Here is a 24,993-nt window from a genome sequence, read left to right as displayed (position 1 = left end):
AGCACATAGGCGAGTCACATACCAAATAGTGTGTGTCTTGGTCCAGATGCCAGCTCTTCCTAATGGGTTACTTTCGTCATCCGTAGATTCCCTCTCCTCCTCGGTCTGAATGCTGTACTGCCTGACAGCTTGGTATACAGTCATATTGTAAGGCAACAAGTGATCTCCAATGTAAAACTGGAGCCTGTGCCTTACATTTCCTGAATTCAGGAACTGAGCAGCCTGTAAAAACGATAAAAACAGTGACAAGGTTAACTTAAATTACAGTGTAATAAGTCCAGCCAAAAATGAAAGAGACTAGCTTGTAAGGGATATTACAGTGTGTTATTTAACCACTTGAGGACTGCAGTGGTAAACCCCCTAAAGACCAGGCCTTTTTTTTGCTAATTGGCCACTGCAGCTTTAAGGCCAAGCTGCAGGGCCACACAACACTGCACATAAGTGATCCCCCCTTTTCTCCCCACCAACAGAGCTCTCTGTTGGTGGGGTCTGATCATACCCCCGTGTGTTTTTTTTTTTTTAATAAATCTTTATGTTGTCTTTATTTTTTGGCTTTTTTGTTGTTGTAAATAATCCCCTTCCTCCCCCCAGTCGGCCAATCCTGGCGATCGGCTGTCATAGGCTTCTGCCAATGAGAGCCGATCGCTCTCTTGTCCCCCAGGGGATAGCCGTCCCCAGTACAGCGCTGCTGCTGATCACAGCGCTGTACTATAGGTAAAAGAAGTAGAAAGGTTGGTCAGCACACCAGCTTCTCAATAAGCAAAATTTAATGTATCATATGTCAACACTACGGTACGGTAGTGTTGACATATGATACATTAAATTTTGCTTATTGAGAAGCTGGTGTGCTGACCAACCTTTCTACTTCTTGGATATCACTTGGGATGATGCTTAGCGTCCCAGGTCAAGCACCCAAAAAACACTAGGACAAGTGTGCCGCTCTGCACCCTCTCACCTTACTGTACTATAGGTAAAGACGGCGGTTTCACCATCTAACAGTCTCCCGAGCGGCAATCGCCGCTCAGACTGAAGGGGGGGCGGAGCTTCGCCCCCAGAGCAGGAGACACACACGCACCCCGCGCGCGATCTCCGGCAAAATGCAGTCCCAGGACTTAATGCCAATTGTCGTTAGACGGTCCTGGGGCTGCCGAGGTCATGCCCATGGGCGTTACCCGGTCTTGAAGTAGTTAAAGAGAAAGTCACCAGCATGAGAAATACAGATACTCTTACCAAAGATTCATCAATCTCTTCATCCGAGCCATCATCATCACTGTCTTCATCATCCTCTCTCACTCTACCATAGCCTTCCAAAATAAACAAAAACAATCTAAAATGTCTGATTTAAAGAACACAAGACTACGATTAATTGTTCAAATAAAAAAAACATGCAATACCACATCTGTAATGCTATGTACATGCTTCAAGGGTGTAATTTAGCGTGGGTACTTATCTTAAAGGACACTTGAATCAAGAGTAATGTGAAGGCAGACATTTCCTTTTAAACAATGCAAATTGCCTGGCTGTCCTGATCATCTTCCTCTAATACTTTTAGCCATATATCCTGAACAAGCATGCAGATCAAGTGCCCTGACCTAAGTCAGACTACATTATCTGCATGACCATTTCAGGTGTGTAATTCAGACGGCAGAAGCCCCCCCCACCCCCCAATAAAATATGGCAGCCTCCATATTATTCTCAAATTCAGATGTCCTTCAAGTTGCCCTTCCATTTCTCCTAATCTGACCCAATATATACTGGTTTTGAGAAAAAAGGTTTTATTGCAATGGATTAAAATACGCATTACAGTTTGTCAAAAATTTTTTCCTAATACCAGTATATTAAAAAAAAACATTATTTTACTGCAGTAACTAACAGGTCAGCGGCTGTGGGCATGCAGTTAGGGCTGTTTCACACTGTGGGTGATTCCGCATTGTTTGCGCAGTGATTGCCGGCAATCAGCAAATCGCTAGTGCAGCGTCTCCCTTATGGGAGTATTCACACTACAGCATTTGTAATTGTAATAGTGCAGCATGCAGAGCTTAGAGTTGATAAAAAAAAAAAATCACAGTGAATCGTGATTTTCGGTGTGAAACAGCCCTTATGGCCTTTTAAAAGGATTCTATGCTTAAGCAGCAAATATTACAAAGAAAAAACAAACAAAAAAACCCCGAAAACACATTTTTACACACAAAATGGTTTCCATTATAGATTTTATGGGTATTTTCAAAGGAAAAGTACTGAAACAGACTTACCTCTGACAACAAGATATCTCTCAATTGCTTGTACAAGGGCCAGTGGATCAATTTTTACAGGGCCTCCTTTCCATTGCTTTACATTGGTGCAGTCAGGATGTCTCTGCAGTTGACACTTGAGCTGATGTGTATTGAAAAACTTCAAAGCCTGCGACCCTCTAGAAAGAAACAAATACACTCCATAAAGCCCAACAGCAGAAATACTGTACAACATGTGGAAGCCACACTGACCCCAATATAAACAGCATTATAAGAGTGAGTGGACCTACTGCTAACCCATAGCAAATGAGAAAACTAGGAATAAACCCCACCCAAGTCAATTATGTGAAGTAAATAAGGAAATTATGAACTCTGACATGTTAGCATTGTTCATTTACAAAGCACATCTGTTGCACTTCAGCAGAGCTACACAGCAATGTTAATGAGATGAGAGGAGACATGGAAGCTACAACTGATGTGTTATTTATAGGAAAATTCCACTGTAAAAAAAAAATAACTGGCATAAATATGTGCTACATAGGGATGGTCAATGAGATGCAAATAATTCCACGTTAATGCAGAATTATGCAATTGTATGCAAATTTATGCAGCTTAAAAATGGACTAATCAAATTTTACCTCAGCAGAATTTGTTTTGTTCATTTTCTAGCTGCATACATTTGCATACAAAATTTGCATAATGCTGCTTCAACTTGATAAGGATTTGCATCTCATTGACCATCCACAGTGCTGCACAACTATTTGTGCTCTGAGGCCTAGTGCACACCAGAGCGGTTCGGTCGCGTTTTTAGGCACGCTGGTGGCTGAGGAAACGCTTGGGTAATGTATTTCAATGGTGCACACAAGAGCGGGTCGGTTTTAGCTGAAACGCAAACTCCTGGGCTGCAGCATTTTTTGGATTTCGGACGAGTTTCTGCCTCCAATGTTAAGTATAGGAAAACCGCAAAACGCTTGATAAAACACCAGATGAGAGCGGTTTTCCAGGCGTTTTTGTTACAGTAGCTGTTCAGTAACAGCTTTACTGTAATAATATCTAAACTGCTACACAAAACGTTTTATAATAAAAACGCTTCAAAAACCGCTAGCGTTTTGCGGATCTGCTAGCGGTTTTTGGTGTGCACTAGGCCTGTGAGGAGATTGTCAAGAAAGTCCCACCTAGCTTCAGAAGTAATTAGCTGCACACAGCATGAGGCAGTATTACTTTATAAGGCCTGGAACTCACTAGCAGCGCTTTCCTAAGTGCTTGCGATTGGGAATGCTCTTGCTAATATAATGATTTTGGTGTGTGATCTGTGGTTTTCTACAAAACAAACCCCATAGCATTCCATTAGCAAGTGCTTTGCAAATCACTTGCACTTAAAAAAGCGCTGCTAGTGGGTCCCAGGCTTAACACCGTGACTAATCCACTGATTGGCAGCAAACTGACACTCCTACCTACCAGTTTATTAGTGCTAGTGCACACCAAAATCGTTATTGCAATCACTAGCGCTTTGCGATAACCATTTTGTGAAACGATTTTCAGAGCGAATTTTGAATGAATGAGCATTTTTTTGCTTTCATTCATTCAAGCTGAAATGCTTCAAAAAATGCTACATGCAGCAAGTTTGAAATTTTAGAAAAAAAAGTCATAACGCTGCTATGGGAACACCCTCATTGCGGGGTTAATTACATATCTGTTCTGATGACTTTAGGGCACAGGAGACGCTCCACCCCCCACCCGGCAGTGGGAAGCAGAGCGAATACCTGTCAGGACAGGCGAGTATTTAACCCTGCAACTCCCGCAGCCTCCCCCTCATCTACTCTTTAAGAATGAACCATATAGAGCTGCCATCCTTTAGTGTCCTGAGAAAGGCATCCCGGGTAGCAGGTTTGTTCCAGCTCACGTGGTTACTTAAGGCTGTTTTCCACTGACTGAAATTCACCGCGCTTTGTGGATCATTTCAGTTATGCAAATCATATGGATTCTCCCCCCCCCCCCCCCAATCACAAATGTACATTGAATCGCGTGTTCAGTGGGTAATTGCAAAATTGTGATTGCAGCATGATTCCAATAGTAAAACAGCCTCAAGTAATACAGAGAGGGAAGGGTTAACAGACATTGCACCTTTAAAACCAAACCATTCAGCACGAATTTATGTCCTCGTGTTACCATAAAGTACGTTGACTGGCCTTGAGTTTCTCTGGATTTCTGGGATACCCGACACATACCTGCTCCCTGTCCCATTTCCACTTGGAAAATCATGCACTTTAACAGGGAACTGCTCCATCTGACTAAGGCAGTTGTTCATCTTGTGCACTAGTGACAGCAAATGGCCACTTTCTGTTGGATCAATTCTTCCAGGTGACTCCTCTCCAGGAAGCTGGGGAAAAAAATAGTTTTATGAACACAAATCAGCTTTCTGTCATGCTGTGCTTCCACAAGTCACCCCCATTTCTCACTGCTTAGTATTATTTAGTACATTTTGAAAGACAAGATCCCTCTTTATGCTTCTTCAGCTTAGACAAGGGGACTGTTTTGCGCTATTTAAAATAGGCAACTAAACAACATTGAGGTGGTCAGTTTGTTACATACCGGGGAACCAAAGAAAACATTTAGGAATCTCTTCAGTCGGATGTCCCGGCTTACAATGTCCTTCTCACTTTTGGAAGTCAAGTACAAGAGTAACTGCTTCACAAACCCGCTGTGCTGGATTTCAAATGAGGAAACGTCGGACTCTGAGACTATGCTACGGATTTCTACAAGGCACTCAACTCCACCATCCACCTGCAGGGGAAAAAGAGTAAAAAAAATTAGCAAAAGCTATGAAAACTGTGAAATTTTGAAAAATAGCAAAGAAAACAAAACACAGTAAGCATGTGTAACAAGTGGGGTGGGAATTAAACTGGAGTAGTCTGACAGCACAGAAAGTAAAGTAGGAAGGACACTTGAAAACACAAATTATGACTTCGTTCTACAATAAAATGTAACCTACAGTAAGTAAAATGACAAATTTCCCACATGACAAGTTAGGCCCGGTTCACATTAGCGTTTTTTCCAGAACGTAAGCGGAACGTATACTGTACTAACGGAAAGGATGTGAATGGATCCAATGTTAACCTATTGGACCGTTCACATGCGTCCATTGGTACGGATACGTTCTGGTCCCCAGATCTGAAAAATGCCGCAGGCCCTAATTTTCCAGACCGTTCTGACTAGTGGAACGGATCCGGACAAAAAAAATAAATAAAAAATATATATACTGCCACATTGGGGGCAATGGGAAACGGAACGTGTCTTCACACTAGTGAAGAAACTGACCGTTCCACGGCGGATGGGGGCATGGGCCGACACAAATCTAGCGACAGGAGGGTGAGGGGAGGGTGCAGCAGCCGGGCGGGTGGGCTAGTGAGGCTTTATACATACCTTATCTTCATAGGCAACCGGCGGTAGAAGCTTCCGTCTTCTGCGTCATGTGACTAGTCACATGACCCGCTGTGAGTCACAGTGGAAGAACAGGAAGCTTCTACCGCCGGCTGCCTATGAAGATAAGGTATGTATTGCCGAGTGAAAACTGATCCGATCAATCATTGATCAGAACCGTTTTCACTGATGTGAACAGGGCCACGGACGAGCCATCCGGATCCGGTAAAGTGGAGACCGGATCCGCTCACCGGATCAGTTTGGCTCAAAAGGCAGATGTGAACCGGGCCTTAAGCAGCTATTTGTTAAGACCGTGAAAAGCCTAAAATGGTATTTGTGCCTTGATATTGGAATGCTAGGATGCAAAAATTCAAAATGAATAAACCCCTAGTATCTAAACCTAGGGTGGACACACAAACACAATGTATAAACACATTGCATAAAGAACTCACAAATACAAAATGCATAAACACACACAAAATAGTTAACACAGGATATAAAGAACACAGGATATAAAGCATGCAGCCTAATCTGAGCAGGTAATTTACATTCAGCGTCTGGCTGTCTGGCTCCTTTCTTCTGTTTGGCCAGAAAATGGCATATTAACAAAGGTCAACAACTTTGAATGTAGAACCTTTATGCTAAAATTACAAAAGAAAAAAAACAAAACACAACTGATCTAATGAAAGCTGGAAATAAAGTCTGTCATGCAGCAAGGCAGAGCAAACTGACTGGACATACTAAATACTTTCACAGTAACTGTGTAGATCAATGCACAGCCTATCCATATTACAGACCGGGCTTTCAAGTAAGCCTAACAATCCTAAACCAGTCTGATTACAACATCTTGAAAAGATTCATAGCTTTCACGTTCTGCTGCAATGAAACGTTTAGTCACCTGAAGATTAAGCTGTTCTGTAGCATTGCAGAGTCTCTGTAGTACATTAAGTGCAGGGTTGCTGCCATCCATGTTCTCAGAACTGAAGTATCTCTCCACAAACTTGTGTGCTTGCTCCTTTATCCATCCACGAATCCGCTCTCTGAGGGGATATTAGGCACAGAGTTCTGAACAAAGTGTTATGACATCAAAAAGGAACAAACTGTCTAGACAACATACCTGGCTACTGAAAATAGCAATCTCCTGCTAAAGGTCTACAAGCTCTGGGATTAAACAAAGACATACAGGAAGAAATCTATTGTACCTGTTATTGGAGATGGTGTCTTTGGAAGCTGTTCTTGCCAACCCACTCACACCAGCTGTCCTTGCTGGCTCGATATTGTTGCTATTTGACTGTGTGCTTAACCTGCCCCAGGTTTTAGGATTTAAGCTGGCCAAAAAGGAGGATTTCGGAGACTGTGTGGCTGGTGGGCTTTTTGCTGAAAAGAAAGGTATTACAATTTACAAAAAATCAATACAACGGATTTAAGTGGGGAAAATGAACAATGTTTGTGATGCATCATACCACTGCAATGCAGACAATTCTCTCTGAAAGTGGTTTACAATTTACTGAATGAGTGTACGGTTATCCTGACTTTAGGGACACAATGATTGCTCTGAAGTGGTAGTTCATATCATGTCATCTATTGCTGCTACTGGAGCGAGTGTACAGGAGCACTTATATCCAGCACACAATCACCTGGGTGATCCAGAAATTGTACAGTATTACAGGGTGGTGACCCATTACAAGGTCTAAGGACAACTAAAGTACACGGTATATGGAAGGCTGCCATATTTATTCCCTTTTAAAGGCTACCAGTTGCCTATCATCCCTGTGGATCTAGCATGCTTGTTCAGGGTCTTTGGCTAAAAGTATTAGAGGCAAAGGATGAGCAGGATAGCCATGCAACTGGTATTACTTAAAAGGATATTCCATATAACTCACTTCAGTTGCCCTTTAATGAACACATCCATTTGTTTTTTCAGAAGTAAAAGAAAAGGAAAAAAAATTAGGTACATTCTTACCTTGATTGTCCGCTTTATCTTCATCCCGAGGAGGGGAGTACTTTGGCCTCCTTGGCCCACGTTTAGGGAGTCTCTTCCTCTTCAAGACATCGCTAAGACGCCTACGGCATGAAGCATGAATTTTATTTTTATACATAACTAATAAAAAAAAAAAAAAACACTGCATAAAACACAAGTATCTTTCTCTAGACCTATGCATTTATAGATCCTAATGCTAGATACACATGATACAATTTTCTGGCAGATTTACCGGCCAGATCAATTTTTTCCAACATGTCTGATCTGAATTTTGATTGATTTTCCGATCGATTTCCGTAGAAGTGAATGGAAAAATCGAAATTCAGATTGGACATGTTGGGGAAAAAAAATATCGATCTGGCAGGTAAATCTGCAAGAAAATTGTATTGTGTGTACCTAGCATAAGCCTGTTGCATCTTGGCCCCTTGTAGCGATTTTTACTGACTGCAGTTACTTGCATAAAAGCTCATCTCACCCTTGTGGGCTGAGGTCTAGAGAGTCGTCTCTGTGTTGGAGGCTGGGTGATCCAAGGTCGGCAGCTGCATTCCCGGCTGCAGTGCCAATTCCAGTGTTGATGGTAGCAGCACCTGCTAGAGAACCGGAGCCATTGGTGCAGACCTTTGGTGGGCTTGTTAGCAGCGTCTCAGACTCAGCCAAGTTCTTGACTTGGTGCATCACACCTGGAAAACACACACATTGCTAAGCATGGACACAAGACACAAATACCCGCAGGACAAATAAAGCCATTGGCTTTATAAAAACCATGCATAATCCACAATTCCAATATAAAAATAAATTCTGCACTACCTTCTCTCCTGAAGTACACACTAAATATGTCTGGCAATTTCTGCATTAATATCTCAGCCATCTGAAGAGCTCCCACCACAATTTTGAGGTCTTGACTTGACAGCATAGAGGCAATGTGACTGTGGAAGGAAGAAGTTATAATCTTAGAACGTATCACACATACAGTAAATATAACCATTACATGCACAACGCTGTATTAAAATCGTTCCGACTGACTTTAAAAAATAGAGAAATCTTGGAGACAGTGTGTCTTCGGCAAGGGCCTAATCAGACAACTGAGGCCATTCTTAACAATCTTATATTCTACTGGAAGCGAACAGGAAATAAGCCAAAGGCTATGTAGATACTTTCATCACTCAAAGGATCATTTGTGATATTTTTAGGTGACAGATTCCCATAGAAAGATGCTGCTCAGTTCTGGGCAGAGCAGTCATTTCTGTGGTTAGGCAAGGTTTTCCATCATGACCAACAACTAGTCTGTGGACATCAGGGATACCTGTACACACTTAAGATAATCGCTCAAAATAATCTAGAATGATCATTTCAAATGACCTATCTAAAAAGATGTACAAGCCCAAAGTCAATTATCCCATTCCCTACCAAAAAGCTTCCTCTTCAAAAACACAACCAATACCGTGCACATACAAATACTATCTTCGTAGGTTTAAGACCTGCAGCTTAGCTAATGTGTGTGTGTTGAAGGGACCAGTCACGTTATTAGCACTAGGATATCATCTGGGATCTCACTGACTACAGCCTGCAAATCGAAAGCCCCATCTACACCTTGCCATACTGCAGCGATCCGGCGGCTCAATTAGCCGCCGGATCGCCTCTTCCGCGTGCCCGCCGCGTCCCCGCTCGCCGCGCCGCATTCGATTGCCCGCTCGTCCCCGCTTATCTCCCGCACGATTCCCTGCCATTGTCCCCTCGCGGGGAGCGAGCAGGGAATCGGCGGTGCGGAGATCCGTCCTGTCGGATCTTATCAATCGAGCCGCATCAGCGGCTCGATTGATGAGGAGCATCGCGGCCGCATCTACTCGTGTAGATGCGGCTGGAAACTTCAAAGACATCTGAAGCGTGAGGGATATTTATATCCTTATAAACAATGCATATTGCCTGGCTGCCCTGTTGATCTCTGTGTCTGCAGCAGTGTCAGAATCACACACCTGAAACCAGCATGCAGCTAATCTGGTCAGACTTCAGGCAGAGCACTGATCTGCATGCTTGTTCAGGGTCTTTGGCTAAAAGTATTAGAGGCAAAGGATGAGCAGGACAGCCAGGCAACGTGCATTGTTTAAAGAGAAATACATTTGGCAGCCTCTATATCTCTCACTTTGGGTGTGCTTTAAGCTGGGCACACACAAAGCAGATGTGGTAAACAAGTGATATCTACTTGATATCAATCATTTAACTATCCACCAGGGCTGTGGAGTTGGAATCAAAGCATTTTTGGGTACCTGGAGTCGGTGGTTTCAATAAACTGAGGAGTCTGATTATTTTTGTACCGACTCCACAGCCCTGCTGTCCACACAGCACCACTAGATATTACATCAGATCTCAGCAAACCTCCCCACTGCAGACCTTACAAGCTTTGTTCTGCTCACTGAAGTCAAGTTAGATATGGAGCATTGCTTTCATGCTGGTCCCTCTAGTGGCCTCCCCTGCACTAATGTTCACTCAATCTCCCAAAGCATGAACTTTCCGCATCAAGGTTTATTAAATAGACTGAAAATTGATCTAACGTGCTTGTAAGTTTAATGCAAACTGTAAATGCAGCCTGGAAAAGAACCAATGAAAATCAGCAGGAAGTGTATCTGATTGGCCCAAACTCGCAATCTGCATAAAATCAGCATGTAAGTTGGAATTATGTGCATGGCATCTATACTACTAAGGAGTTTCAGACCTATGATTACGTAACTGAATGGGTCTGAGAAGCCAGCAGTTCGGTGGGATATGATGCCTGTTATTTATGTTGTATTAAGGAATATGTTGGCGCTTTATTAATCAAAATGTTAGGAATAATATTTAATAAAATAATATAGAGGCTCTCTGATCTCATCCAGCACATAGTGCATGTGTGCCACTTCCACTTAATTGTCCTGCACCTGGCTCTGGAGTATACATCACAGTTGCCGGGAAAAACAACTACCTGTAGGCAGGGGTCACACTGGCTAGATTTCAGGTTTTCTAGCACTCTGCGATTGCATTTTTCAGTGCACAATTTTTACATATTGCGGTGAAATATGTGATTGGAAACAAGCAATTTGTGTGGCAAAAAAAAGCACATGGTTGTATGATTTTAAAAGCGTGGGGGAAAAAAATCCAGCAATGGAATAACCACTAACAAAAAAAAAAAAAAATTCAGCGCCCCAAGCAGGCCATTACCTTCAATGGCAATCGTGATGGTGCGCTTTTTACCACATGCAGCACAACATAGGCGATTCTTGAAAGTGTGGCCCCTGCCTAAATGTGTGTTCCTATGTCACCGCTATTAACCAAATCACAAGCTAGCCTATGCAAAGGTAGAGGTCAGCAATTAAGGGTTATTCGTTGAATATGTCAGATCGCAGAACATCGTTAAAGTAATAACTGCCACTGATTTGCACAGTTAATAAATTGTATTGTCTATCCAACAAAATAATATCAGCAGCAAATGATGCACTCATTGGTTTATGGCTTGCGGAGATGGAGGACCCCCAGGTGCAAACACTCCCTACCTGGACACAGCATGGTTCTTTAAAACATCTTTTAGAAGCTCAGCATCAGCAAAATAAATGATCCTAAGGATTGCTCTAAGGCACTTGTGTCTGACGGCAGGCCCCGCAGAGGAGCTGTACACTTCATAAAGCACTCCAAACAGAGTCTTAATAAAAGACTTGGCCAGCTCAGGGTCCTCTTTCATCAGCTGCGCTCTGGCGTCATCTCTTTTTAGCTCAGAATGTCCACCTAGAAGCAAAGTCAATCTGTCAGTTCAGACAATTCCAATAGCCATACATGTTATCTAAACATAAAACTCAAAAACTAGATACATGCACTGTATAATTACAGTATACAGGAATGACTACAGAAAATTCACAAAGCTGTTTAACAAAGCAATTAAGGCCCCTCCATTTCTTGGGGGGATCCAAGCTGTCATCTCGATAGTTCCACAATGGCGATTGAACAAAATGTCTATGCTTTGGCTAGAATACAACTCTTAATAGCGGGCTGAGAGACCCCTTGCTGGAGTCTGAGAAATGTAAGCAGTCAGTGGGTGATACACTTCACTAAAAATAATTAACGGCTGAATAAAATAAAATAATGTTTTGTTGGATTGGTTAACTGAAAAACCAATGACTGCAAAGTACAGAACACAAAGCAAAGTTAAAACTGCAGATTAAAACAAACACTTTAAGGAAGTAACATGTTGCTACAGAAAGGTATGAGAGTAGAGGTGATGAGGTCTTGTTACTGCTGAAAGAGTGCCTAAGGTTCACAAGGTCGGTTGGGGTGTGTTTAAATACGTATCGGTCATCTTCGAGATGCAGGTGAGGCTCAGCCCCCCTCCTCAGCAGTGCAAGCAAGCAGCCATGCTTACAAAGTCTGACAAAGCTCTTCCGAAACCCTTTCCTGTGTGGCTGCGGCCCTCCCCAAGCTTGGCAGCCTCCAATCAGGCAGCAGCTGCTGAGCTGGGGCAGGCTGCGGCAATGCAGGTGGGTGTGGCCAGAGCCTCGGCAGCGAATTTAAAAATAAAATTGACAGGGCTGTTCGAGGGGGCAGAGCTTACCTTGTGAAAGAAAATCAGAACAGGTGAGTATTTAACCCTCCCTCCCCTCCTTCATTCTGACAGAGCCTCTCACAACAGGCTCTGTCATTTTTTTGCTTTAGGTACTTTTTTAAAGAAGATCTGTGGTGAATTTACAGCACATTAAAATATATTACTGTTTTCCCCATTATTCCCCCATTTCTCCTAATTTTGCCGCTCCCCGCTTCCAATAAATAACTTCATAAATTATTATTTTTAAACCTTTGGGCAAGATGGCTGCAATTTAAAGTGCTTCCAGGTCAGTACACAGTCTCCCTGTACTGCTGTGCAGGAGAGATAAGCTGAGCTCAAGCCACAAAAGGTAGATCACCCTACCCCCTGCTGTCTGAAGCTTGCAGAAAATTCAGGGACGACTCATCAGATGATGTGCAGCAGGGGGAGGGGGAAGGGAGAAACAGCGGCTAGACTGTGCCTCTTCCCGCAGCACAATATTTGTCTAACTAGACGAATAATTAGAAAGGAGCAGGAGAGATAGCACAGCTGTTTCTACATGAGACAGGAGAAAAAAAGATTAGTACTTTTGAAAGGAACCTATCTCTTCATTTAAATTGCATTTTGAAAAAGGGCCACAGAGGCCCTTTAAGGAAGGAGACAATTGGTATGGTAAGGTAGCACTACCATTTCTAGAATGGTGGGGGTGTTAGCACTGCCCGAGTAGTTTTACCTAACACTTGGCTTTAAAGGAATCTTCAATCAAACCGTACGACCCCCTGCTATTTACCCTGGGCTTCCTCCAGCCCCTGGCAGAAGCTATGTCCCACGCCACACAGCCACTCGCAGCTGCCAGTCCGGGGTCCACACTGGTGCAGAGGCTACTGCGCCCGTGTGAGCGCTGCTGTCAACCACCTCCACGTGGTCCGGAGTGTACTGTGCAGGCGCAGTAGTTATGCGCCTACGCAGTACAATCCGGATCACGTGGAGGGGATTGGCAGCGGTGCTCGCACAGGAGCAGTAAAGGACAACCTGGAGGTCTTCCTCTGCGGGGACCCTGGGCCAGCAGCTGCGAGCGAATGCGGCGTGGGACATAGCGGCTGCCAGGGGCTGGAGGAAGCCCTGGGTAAGTAGAGTGGGGGGTAGTATAGTGTGGTTGAGGATTTTTTTTAAAGAGAAACCCCACACACTTTCTGATTTATTGATAGAATTACCGGTATCTTACCATTTCAATTTGTAGCCAGCAAGCTCAAGGTGCACTTTTTGCAACTATGGCAACAATACTGTTTGGCATACAGACTGGCCAGATATCTTGTTCTTGCTGCATGAGTAATTAGCTGCTCAGAACAACATTTTAGCACATCTGTATAAATTGTGTGATTAGCAGAAGGCTGTGACAGAATGATTTAGCAGTTTCTGTCCCTTTCGCCAGTGAATGTCACGCTGCATGTATGAATGGATCAACCAGTTTACTGGTGTATTCGATCATTGCCCTTAGTCAATTCTGAATGGTCTGCATCAGTAATCAATTTTTGACTCCTAAAAAATCCAGTCATTTGGTCTGATCAGCCTGTGTGTTCCCTTAACCTAAAATCACCAGGGAGATGTATTTTTAAGTAGTTGTCTGAAAGATTTATAATCAAAATATTAAAACTGCAATGCTTTGAATGAAAAAAACAAAAACAAAATAAACCCAAAAAATACTAAAAAGGTTCAGGGAAAGAAATACAGTATAGCCAAATAGCATCTATACAGCAGTTTCAAGCTTAAAGGGAACTTGAAGCAAGAGGTATATGGAGGCTACCATATTTATTCCTTTTTAAACAATGCCAGTTTTCTGGCAGTCCTGCTGATCTGATTGGCTGCAGCAGTGTCTGAATCACACCTGAAACAAGCATGTGGCTAATCTTGTTAAATTTTTGTCAGAAACATCTGAGAAAAGCGCATTATAAATGTGTCAGCATGCTTGTTCAGGGTGTACAGCTTAGAGGCAGAGGATCAGCAGGACTGCCACGCATTGCTTAAAATTAAAAATGTCATCCTCCATATTCCTCTCACTTCAGGTTCCCTTTAAAGAACAAGCGACACCCATGCTAACCTAGAAATAAAAAAACACATATATAAGTAGATAAATATTACTTCTACTTACATAACAGATGTATTGTGCTATCCACGTAATTATTCCTGTGAATTTTACAAAGAAAAAGCAGAAAATCCCTTTCTAGGCAGTGGCCATCTTACCAAGCTAATGCTGACATCATATCCTCCCTAACTCTTGTTTTCCCCCTTCCCTCCTCTTGCTCATTGTGTATTTATTAGCTGCCCTCCTCCCAGAGTTTTTTTTTTTTTATTTGCACATCCAATCACTGAGTCACCTCAGCCTTGCTTGTAAACACAAGTGATCAGCTAGGCAGGGAAATAAATGGAAGAGGAGGAATATATTATAGATAAAAAGAACTCCCAGCATTCAAAAGAACTCCCAGCATTCAACTTTTTGGCACTAGGGCACTATAGTATGTAATAACTCCAAACCATAACAGCAGAAAAAAGTTTTGAATGCAGGATTAGCATCTTTATCACTTAATACACTCAGACCACTTGCTGTTGAAATTTGATTTTTATGGTGACAATACCGTTTTAAAAACAAACACAGGGTTCACTTTTCACATGCGCTCAATCATTTACCTGACAAGTTACTTAGGGAAAAGGATCAGAATAGCAAGGAATCATCATATTAGCGAGTGACAGAATAAAAAGACTGACCCAGATACTTACTAGTGTTAGCATTGGCTAAAGGGTTAGGTTTTCTCTGAATGGCGCGTGCAGTTCCGGTATCCTCGTTGATTTGCTGCATAGAATTAAAATCAATAGTATAAACACGCCCCAGTGTAGACAAACTTATCTCATCCTCACCAACCTGATGGGCTGCCTGAGAACACAGATATAAAACAGAGAGATAATCCTTGAATAGAAAACACAAAACTTCATCACGCACAAAGTTAGGCTCAATTTTGTCTCCTCTGGGTGGTCATAAAGCACTCCATAGCAAAGCGAAATATACTGAGAAACCTGCATGATATTTGTGTGTGGAAAAAAATACACACTCCTATCAAATTATAACAAGATTTTAACCTTCAGAATAATATTTCTAGTGAAATAGAGAAAGCCGTTTAGCATACAGTTAGGGATAGGTTTACTGTGTATTTGTAAATATTCAAACTTCATATTTTTTCAGAAGTACCTCATTGCACACGTCGGTGGGAAAATCCTTTGCCAACTACAAACTCATTCATAATATCACTAGGACACCTCCGTAAATGTCACAGAAAATGGGATCTGTGTTCCATGTCTGGTCGTAGCATGGGAACATGTAGAAGCATAGTCAGGGCCGGGCCGAGGTGAGAGAGGCTCCAGCCTCAGGGCGCAGGATAGGAGGGGGCGCACAACTCACTCAGCTATCATATTCCCCTATTGTGTTTGAAGCAGAGATAAATAAGGAAAGGGGATACATGGCAGTGACTGCAAGCCAGATAACTAGAGATTAAGGTGTTGGGGCGGGGTGCAATACAAATGCTGGCCTATTTATGAAACAGATTCTAAATGGCAATTAATGGTTCGCACCACATGGCTATTGGCAGAGGAGTGATGCACACAAGCCACGTCCTGCCCAATTCGTGGAGGGCTGTCTGTGGCTGGTTGTTGATTGGGAGTGAATATTCGATGGTGTGTACAAGGACTAAATCTGACAATTAAACCACTTGGGTTTGATCCCAAAACATTTCAGCAGGGCTGGGATTACCACGGCCATAAACATACATAGCTAGCAAGATTTCAGAAATAAAATCTATTTTCTAAATTATAATAATAAATAGCAGCCTTTTTTCAGCTGCATGATAACAAATATAAAATATTTTACATTTATTGGAGGAACTCCTCCCTTCCTTTCATATTACCGGGACAGAATCAGAGACCGGTGGAGAAGATAAACAAAACACAGGCTGCTACTGATGAGGTCACAGGGGAGGTGATCTCAGCTTGTGTGAGATTTCACAGATGACATCCCTGTGTGGGAGGGTAGCTTGTGACAAACGCACCCATGATCTAAAACCTCCTACTAAGCTCAGAAGTAATGGCTGCCACCTGTATAGCCCTAGTTATGAAAAGAGAAGGGTGAAAAGCATGCACTGAAATACTCTTAGGCTTGAAGGAGTTTTTATCTTTGTATGTGCTAGAGTGGTGTAGCTAAATATTTTGAATTTAAAAAATGTTTGGTTCCGCTTTAAATGAGTTTATGTCCAGCTAATTTCCTATGTAAAAATTCATATAATAGCGCTCACAGATCATTAACACCACCACAATTGATAAATCAATTGGTAGAGTAGATTACTACTATAGATGGGTTAATAAAAACACCAGTTCATCAGGTGGAGCGCTCCCTGTTTTCTGTGGAAAAGCTGCGCATAAAGTATAAAATATATGGGTGCAGCGCTCAAAGATTCAGTCTCTCCTGTTGTCAATTGTTATCCAACTTGCACTTTAATCACAGGAGGTAGTGTATGCCACACACAACTTCCCCCAATATGAAAGGACTCACCGGATCAGCTGGCCAGAATGGGCCCATCAGTGCGATAGGGATATACGCTTCACATAGCGTAAATGTGCAAGGGAATTATCCCTTGCACATTTACGCTATGTGAAGAGTTTCTTTTGGAGGTGACCATCAACCGGATTACAATTGCCCAGCAGAGGTTGCCGAGGTGGCTGAGGGGTGGCCTATATCGCTATCGCGCTGACAGGCCCGTTCTGGCCAGCTGATCTGGTGAGTCCTTTCATATTGGGGGGGGGGGGGGGGGGGGGAATAACAAGCGACAACAGGAGAGAGCGCTGTACCCATATATTTCAAACTTTATGCAGCTAATTTCCTATGCCTTGACCTGTATACAAAAGTGGATTTAATCACTTCATGCCCAGGGGAAAAAAGATTTTCCCCCACACCAAATTTTTCTCTTTACTGTACAATAAGAGGTGTCTGTAGTGCACAGGGCAGTTTCTAGGCTAAAATGCACCCAGGCCGAGGGTGTAAAAATTGCGCCCCCACCCCCCGCGGAGCCAGATATAGGTGCCCGCAGTATAGGTTAGCCAGGTCTAGTTGCATTTCGGTTTGGTCCCCCCAATGTAGGTAGCTAGGAATAGGTACCCCAGTATAGGTAGCCAGCTATAGGTCCCCCCCAGTATAGTTGCCCCCAGTATAGGTTCGATAGGCAGGCACCCCTGGTGTAAGTTAGATAGGTAGGTGTCCCCCAGTATAGGTTAGATAGGTAGCTGCTCCTCAGTATAGGTTAGTAAGGTAGGTAGGTACCCCCCCGCAATAATGGAGGGGGGAGCGGCAGCCCGACTTCTCCCTCCCTTCCTCTCCCCGGGCCGTCCTCTGTGCTCCTCCCACCAAACTGCAGAGTTAATGCAAGGAAGCGCTCACTGTAAATAGTAACTCACCTCCCAGGTTCCAATCGCCGATCACTCACCGCCGGTCTCCTGCTCTGCATAGACGCGGATACACACGCTGCTTCCTGTTTAACAGGAAGCAGCGTGTGTATCAGCTTCTATGCATGATACTGGCGGCGAGTGAGTAATCGGCAACTGGAACCTGGGAGGTGAGTTACTAATATTTACAGTGAGCGCTTTCCTGCGCTAACTCTGCAGTCTGGAGGGGGGAGCACGGAGGACGGCCCGGGGAGAAGAAGGGAGGGAGAGGTCGGGCTACCCTCCCTGCGGCTGCGGCTCGCCCTCCGTTACAGTGCCCCCCCCTCCCAATAGCACTCAGGGAGGCCGCACAGCCCTAGAAAACGGGCCTGGTAGTGCAACTAATTTTCAAAGCAAGTTTTTGCTATTGTCAGAATGGCTTCAAAACAAAGACTTTTTTCCCAAAGTTACAAAGATTTTCGGAGATGCAGTAGAAGTTCGGTAGTTAACTGAAATATATTGCTTCAAATCAATTTGTAATAAAAGAAGAATAATATTGGTTAATGTTATTGGTTAGTCATGGAGCATGTGTTAAGTTGGTCAAACACAGGTGAATTATGGCCAAGCAGATCAATCATCTTTGATTGGCGTTTGCCATGAAGTTAGAAACTGTTCACTAGCCAATCGAACTCAATTTTTGAGGAAATCAAGCAGCAATCAAACCCATAAGAGCTGTACTGCTGAATGCTTGACCACTGCTCCTGCCCAGTCCCTGCAAAAGGGAGTTTTTTCAGCATATGTAAAACGTAATGTGGATCCAAAATAAAACTTTTATTCATTGCATAATTGTGTTCCTTTCATATAGTTTATAGGGCATTCCTCAAGCCAAATACTTTTGTTTTAATACTCTAATTCCCTATAAACTAAACAAGCCTCACCCACAGCTTTTCAGTGTGTCCTGGCATTTTCAGACAGTAGCAAGAGCTTATAGGAGCTCAGTCTAGGCAGGGGGAGGAGGTGTTGCTAGCCAGAGATTTCAGAGGCAAAGCGGAGGAGGGAGGAGAGGCAAAGCGGAGGAGGGAGGAGGAGAGGCAAAGCGGAGGAGGGAGGAGGAGGAGAGGAGACTACATTTACACACAGGCAAGCTGATAGCATCTCCAGCTCTCAGCCTGTGACAATGTGACAAACAGAACATGGCTGCCCTCATTGTATCACAGGAATAAATATTCATAAACTGTTGAAGCTGTTTTCAGATAGATTTGCTGAGTAAATTTTAAACAACATATACACAAGTTACTTGTTATAGTTAGTTTTTCATCTCGGATCTGCTTTAAGACCGAAAATCTGTCCAAAATTTTAAAAATGAATTAATCATATATGCTTTAAGCAGATTTCGATCAAAGTGATCACATCACCCAGGAACTCATCAGAAAACGCTATTAAGATATAGTCAGAAGTATTAGGGGATGTTAATTGTAGATGGTACATTTAGAAGATTAAGGTTAGGCATTAGGAAAGTGTTTACACTGGGAGTAGTGAGGTGAAGCATCAGGTAAGGCAATTTAGCAGCGGAAGGATCTTGATGGTTTAGGTGGTTGATGGAGAACGAGGGTTGCGAGCCATTGTATTGATCATCAGATATTCGATATGCTGTGCACAGTTGTGGAGTCGGAGCAATTTTGGGATACTTGGAGTCACAGTCAGTAGTTTCATAAACTGAAGAGTCAGATGATTTTTGTACTGACTCCACAGCCTTGGTAAGTATCAGACAGAGTCGTCGGAGCAATTTTGGTTACCTGGTGTCAGAGATTTTATAAAACTGAGGAGTCTGATGATTTTTGTACCAACTCCACAGCCCTGATGCAGTGCATTGGAAACCAGAGCACCATGGGGTCTCATTTAAACATATTTTTAAAAATGAGCATTTTCATTGTTGCTGTAATGTGAAGGAACCTTAAAGAGAACCCGAGGTGGGTTCTAAGAATACAATTAGCATACAGAGGCTGGTTCTGCATACAATGACCAGCCTCTGTTGCTATACTGTTTCCCCACATCCCACCCCCCCCCCCCCCCGCGCTCTGCTGTTCCCCATAAATCAATCGCTGTGCTGGTGACACGCAGCGTGTCGCCAGCCGGCAGTTTACATGTGAAATGTCAGTCTGCCACTCCCCAGTCTCCTCCATAGCGCCGGTCCCCGCCTGCGTTCCTTCCCTCCAATCAGCTGGGAGGGAAGGGACGCGGGCGTGGACCGGCGCTATGGAGGAGTCGGGGGAGCGGCAGACTGACACTTCACATGCAAACAGCCGTCGCCAGCACAACATTTGATTTATAGGGCATAGCAGAACGCAGGGGGGGGGGGAGACGGTATAGCAACAGGGGCTGGGTATTATATGCAGACTCAGCCTCTGTATGCCAATTGGATTCTTAGAACCCACCTCGGGTTCTCTTTAACCCCAGCAAATCTATCCTGAAGCAGTTGTGAAAGAAAAGGCGACGCGCAGAGTCCTAAGCCGCATATAATGGTGTTAAATTTGATGAACGGTTCCCCTGGGGTCCTGCATTCCACAACTTTATGCACCAGATAGTAAACACAACTATCACCTAAATGACAAAACCGTGAACACCCAAAGAGAACAAAACATTGCCTAACATCATAAGAACTGTGAAACAGCAAACACACATACAGAAGATGAGTTAAATTAAACTGCTACAAAACACACAAAGGTGAAAAAATATAACTTATACGAGAGGACTGAAAATGGGTGCAGAATAGTCAGTCAAAAAAATAAAAAAACATGAGGAAATGTGGCCATAACAAACATGATTTTATTTTCTTACAAATGATAGCAATTTATCATGTAGAGGCTGAGTCAAAGCAAGTGTGTAAATGTCACCAAGCTGTCCCTTTAGTTCTCTGAGGCCATTATTCTAGCAGAAGCTAGATGCTTCCTGTCAGCTCTTTCTGCAGGCAGAACGTCAGAACTGTGACTTTCACACAGGGACTGGGGAGGATTGGATGGGCTGTACAGTATACAGTAACCATTAGAACCATTTACACACATGTATTGACTTTAATCATGCTCTGGAAAACAGAGCATTGCGAAACATTCAGGATAAATGACTAACACGGCCAACAATTTTCTCTTTAAATTGAATTTTTCACAAAGCAAAATACCTGCATGAGAAGCTTTGGGTAGAGGATGCTCTTCTCTCAGTCTCAGACAGAATACCAGCATCGTGGCAATACAGCGGAGCAGTGACACCAGTGTCCAAAACCAAGCACGGGAGGACAGTGCTTCAAGCATGGACTAATACATTAATTGGAGGGGGCATTTAACAGTTGTAAATTACACTTGTAATTTTTAGAGAGCCTTGGTGTCTTTAAAGTGGGATAAAACACTGAAGTAACAGTCAATAAAATGTGTTTTTCCACTTATTACCCAGTTATATTTGGGAATTTGTTTTTGTGCACAAGCAATATTGCCTGTTTACAAACTACAAAGTACAGTTTATCTGCTCTGAAAGCGGCCATTGCATAGCTGCTGTATTTATATATTAAAATGTATTTAGTGATCACTTCTCAGCTCTTTCTGCTACTCAGCTAAGTACAGTTCAGTTTCAGCACACTGCTGGCTGTATACTGCTTGTTCTTTAGTGGAAAGCTTCTGGCTGCATCCAAACAGATAAGTTTTGTTTACATTCCTTTGTCAGATACAAAGTGCTGTGTTTAACTGTTTGAATGTTCTGCTACATTTTTTTTTCTGGTAGTAAATACTATACTGTAAATAATATTTTAGAAGAAAGGGGAATGCGGAGTTTCATACCACTTTAAAGTGTTTTTGCACTTTTCAAGTGGTGAAAACCACTTTCTGCAAAATGGACGTTTATAAATATCCTACTTATGCACGTTTAGTGCTACTTCACAGACAACCGTGATACTTTGCATACAACTACCCTGGGTAGTGCTCGGAAGCAAAACAACTGAATATACTCAGATACAAGTTGTGTGCAAGTCGACCCAGATATTTGAGCCTCAAATTTTTTGACGACTCAAGTACAAGTCGACGCAGGAAAATGTGTCATTAAGTGCTTTAGTCCCCAACCATAGCCATAGTGTCCAAGTGCAACTATTAACCTCCCTAGCGGTAACCCCGAGTCAGGCTCGAATGGAAATCCGCAGCTCTGAGCAGTAATCCCAAGTTGGATCCATTGGAGGTGTGGAATGTGCAGGGCAGCCACAGATCTATCAAGCGGTATGATTTTTTTAGGGTCTGAAAGCTTGTGAAAAAAATTGCACCGCTTTTTGAAAAATCTGGAAATAATCATACCGCCAGGGAGGTTAAAGGATACCCGAAGTGACACGTGACATAATGATAGACATGTGTAAGTACAGTGCCTAGCACACAAATAACTATGCTGTTACTTTTTTTTTCTTTCTCTGTCTGAAAGAGTTAAATATCAGGTATGCAAGTGGCTGACTCAGTCCAGACCCAGACAGGAAGTGACTACCGATAAGAAATTCCCCTTTTTATCCCTTTCTTGCTCTCAGAAGCCATTTTCTGCTAGGAAAGGGTTTTATAGTTGGAATTTCATATCAGCGAATGTCACACTGTAGTCCCTTCCTGTCTGAGTCAGGACTGAGTCAGCCACTTACATACCTGATATTTAACGCTTTCAGGCAGAGAAAGAAAGAGGAACCCAGCATAGTTATTTGTGTGCTAGGCAATGTACATACACTTGTCTATCTCATCATGTCACATGTCACTTCGGGTATCCTTTAAAACCAGTAGCAGCAGAACAGTGCTGCTCAACCAGTATTATTAAAAACGTTTTACCACATATATAACATTCAAAAAAAACTTTTAGATGTTTTTAAATTTTTGTGTATCATTGATATGTGTTTGCAAAGCTTGTAATAAAAATATATTTTTTTGATGGATACATATGGTCTGCAGTGGTGCTGTTTATAGGGGTATCTTTTCTCTTTAAGTACCATTCAAAAAAACCCTATTAAAAGTGCCAAAAGCGCAGAGTAAACCCAAACACACACACACACACACGCAATAACAGGGTGCGCACAACCGTAAACACAGTTCTGCCACAGAGGCGCACATCTAGACTAAAGCGTCCCCTGCATTTACGGCACTTTTAATAGTGGCCCTTTGAATATTTAATTTAAAAAAAAAAAAAAAAAAACAGCATGAAAGTTGTAGACTGAGCACCTCTCATGGGTATGACTGAGACTTCGACAAGTATTGCAAAGTACTTAAAGATGCATACAGTTCTGTAGCTTGTGCTCTCCTCTTTCATGTGATGCATGAATCTTCGTTCTACACCAAATAGTTTTCGTTCGATTTCAATTCAAAAGTCGTGGCTGCCCTCTTGGCTATGTTATAACGTCCGGGTCACCCCTGTCTTCTCTGTTAGAGAAGTACATCACTGAATGAAGCAGGAAGAGGAAGTGACACGCATGGCCATTGCAAGAGGCTCCTCCAGAGGGGTCATGGCACGACTTTGTTGGAAGTCGTCTGGCTTAAAGGCATACCCATGAGAGGTGCGCGGAGTCCCTTTAACAATGCTATTTGAGCAGACCTCTACAGCAGCACATGGAGGTGCCTGCTAGGCTGCTCTGTGTACACTGACAGTGTCAGACACTTCGGGCACCAGCAGTAGTGACAGGAAGGCACTAATTGGAGATGGTACTGTGGTAAGGGACAGGGTTTAGCCGTACAAATTGTCCCCGTAGAATCTGCATTCAACAGGACTAATAAGTCAGAAATAGAGATCTGACCCTTCTATAAATCGTACCCTTTTACTTACTTTAACAAGTCAGACCTAAAATTCCTAGACTTAGTCGAGTATATATGGTAAATCATTGTCATTTCGTTTCAACTATGGGCTCGTTTCCACTATTGCGGTGCGGAATCGCCTGGATTCCACCGCTGATGAAATCTCATGCGGATGCGATTCCCCATGCGTTTTTTTGCCGCGAATTCGCATACGTGAGGGTATATGCGATTTTAACCATGTCTCTGCCTGTGTGAATTTACATTGGTACCTATGCGAATTCGCGGCAAAAACGCATGGGGAAATCGCATGCGATTTCCCTATTAAATACATTGCATGCAATTCGCATGCATTCCACTCGCAGGCGAATACTGCGGCTCTTTTGTGCGTTTTCACCGCTGAAAAAAAACGCACCTCAACAACGCTACAGTGGAAACAGGCCCATCCACTTGCATTACATGCGCGAATCCACATGCGTTGGACGCATGCGGATTCGCGATAGTGGATACGAGCCCTAAAGGCAACTCCTGATTATGAACTACTGTACTTTGTAATCCTCATATGCTTGTTACCCATCACCCAGGTTTACTTCTGTTTAAGGCTTCTCACACAGGTTATGCAACTTTGTGATAAGATTCATTTTCAAGTGAACCTGTCATGACAGAACTTCAGTTACCACTGCAGAATGTTAAGGTATTTATCTGGCTGTCCCAATCTTCTTATGCCTTGAGGGAGGCATAGCTATGGAGATCTTGGGCCTCAAATTTGAATGAATTGGAGTGCATCTTTTATAAGCATGCCCAGAAGTCCGCAGCACAAGCTGATCCAGAGACTAGAAAGATCATTCTGTGCATGTGGTGCAGCACAAACTGCAAAGGTACTCAGTCATTAAATAAGAATTACTTAACAGCCAAGACAGCTAACAAACTAGTCGATGTGAATATGAGAGACTAAACAGTGGTAACATAACAATTCTAGCATGACAGGTTTATTTGTGCACCACATTTCATTACAGTTCCCAAAGCTGTATTCATCATAACTTTCTGACATGCATCCATCCATCCATGTGAGGACACAAATAGTATGGGGTTAAAAACAAGGAAAAGAAAAAGTTAAAACCCACATAGGACTAGCAGCCATGGTTTGGGAGAAAATACTTTCTTAAACCTTCAAGTAAATTCAATGCATAAATGGGACTATAGAGTAATACACAGTATGTTGATCAAGATGAACATAACACAATGATGTACAAGGCATGCAAACCAACTATAAACAGAACACATGTTGGAAACGCTGAATGGGGCAGAGCAGATACTACTGGCTGGGAAATAAAGAACTCCTGTTACCTCAATAATACGACTGTCAATTCGGCTGTATGGATGCCAGAGGCCGCGGTCATCCCTCCACTGCCAAATTGCTCCATCTGTGTTTTGGGCATTTCCTTTCTTTAACATTGTGTCAACAGCAAATATTCCTTCCTTCGGTAAACATGGCATCAGCTCGCTGCAAAATATAATCAAGGAATAAATAAGACTTGGTTCACAAATGTTCTTCAATTTGAATTCTCCTTA

General features: G+C 42.9%; 1 protein-coding gene across 1 annotated transcript in view; it reads right to left on the bottom strand.

Moving 5' to 3' along the window:
* Positions 1–24,993, bottom strand: part of TRIP12 (thyroid hormone receptor interactor 12) — a 203,614-nt gene that overhangs the window by 26,219 nt on the left and 152,402 nt on the right. The window contains exons 14-26 of the mRNA XM_068280504.1: positions 24,769–24,925; positions 14,951–15,104; positions 11,157–11,385; positions 8,440–8,558; positions 8,108–8,312; positions 7,615–7,715; positions 6,854–7,028; positions 6,550–6,691; positions 4,824–5,015; positions 4,460–4,611; positions 2,253–2,410; positions 1,231–1,304; positions 23–222 (exon numbers count right to left, since the gene is read on the bottom strand). Coding sequence (XP_068136605.1) covers positions 23–222; positions 1,231–1,304; positions 2,253–2,410; positions 4,460–4,611; positions 4,824–5,015; positions 6,550–6,691; positions 6,854–7,028; positions 7,615–7,715; positions 8,108–8,312; positions 8,440–8,558; positions 11,157–11,385; positions 14,951–15,104; positions 24,769–24,925 — 2,058 coding nt within the window. The remainder of the gene's footprint in view (positions 1–22; positions 223–1,230; positions 1,305–2,252; positions 2,411–4,459; positions 4,612–4,823; positions 5,016–6,549; positions 6,692–6,853; positions 7,029–7,614; positions 7,716–8,107; positions 8,313–8,439; positions 8,559–11,156; positions 11,386–14,950; positions 15,105–24,768; positions 24,926–24,993) is intronic.

The sequence above is a fragment of the Hyperolius riggenbachi genome, chromosome 4 (genome assembly GCF_040937935.1).
Source record: "Hyperolius riggenbachi isolate aHypRig1 chromosome 4, aHypRig1.pri, whole genome shotgun sequence".
NCBI lineage: Eukaryota > Metazoa > Chordata > Amphibia > Anura > Hyperoliidae > Hyperolius > Hyperolius riggenbachi.
The sequence above is the reverse complement of the archived record's forward strand: the minus strand, read 5'-3'. Positions and strand labels throughout refer to the sequence as shown.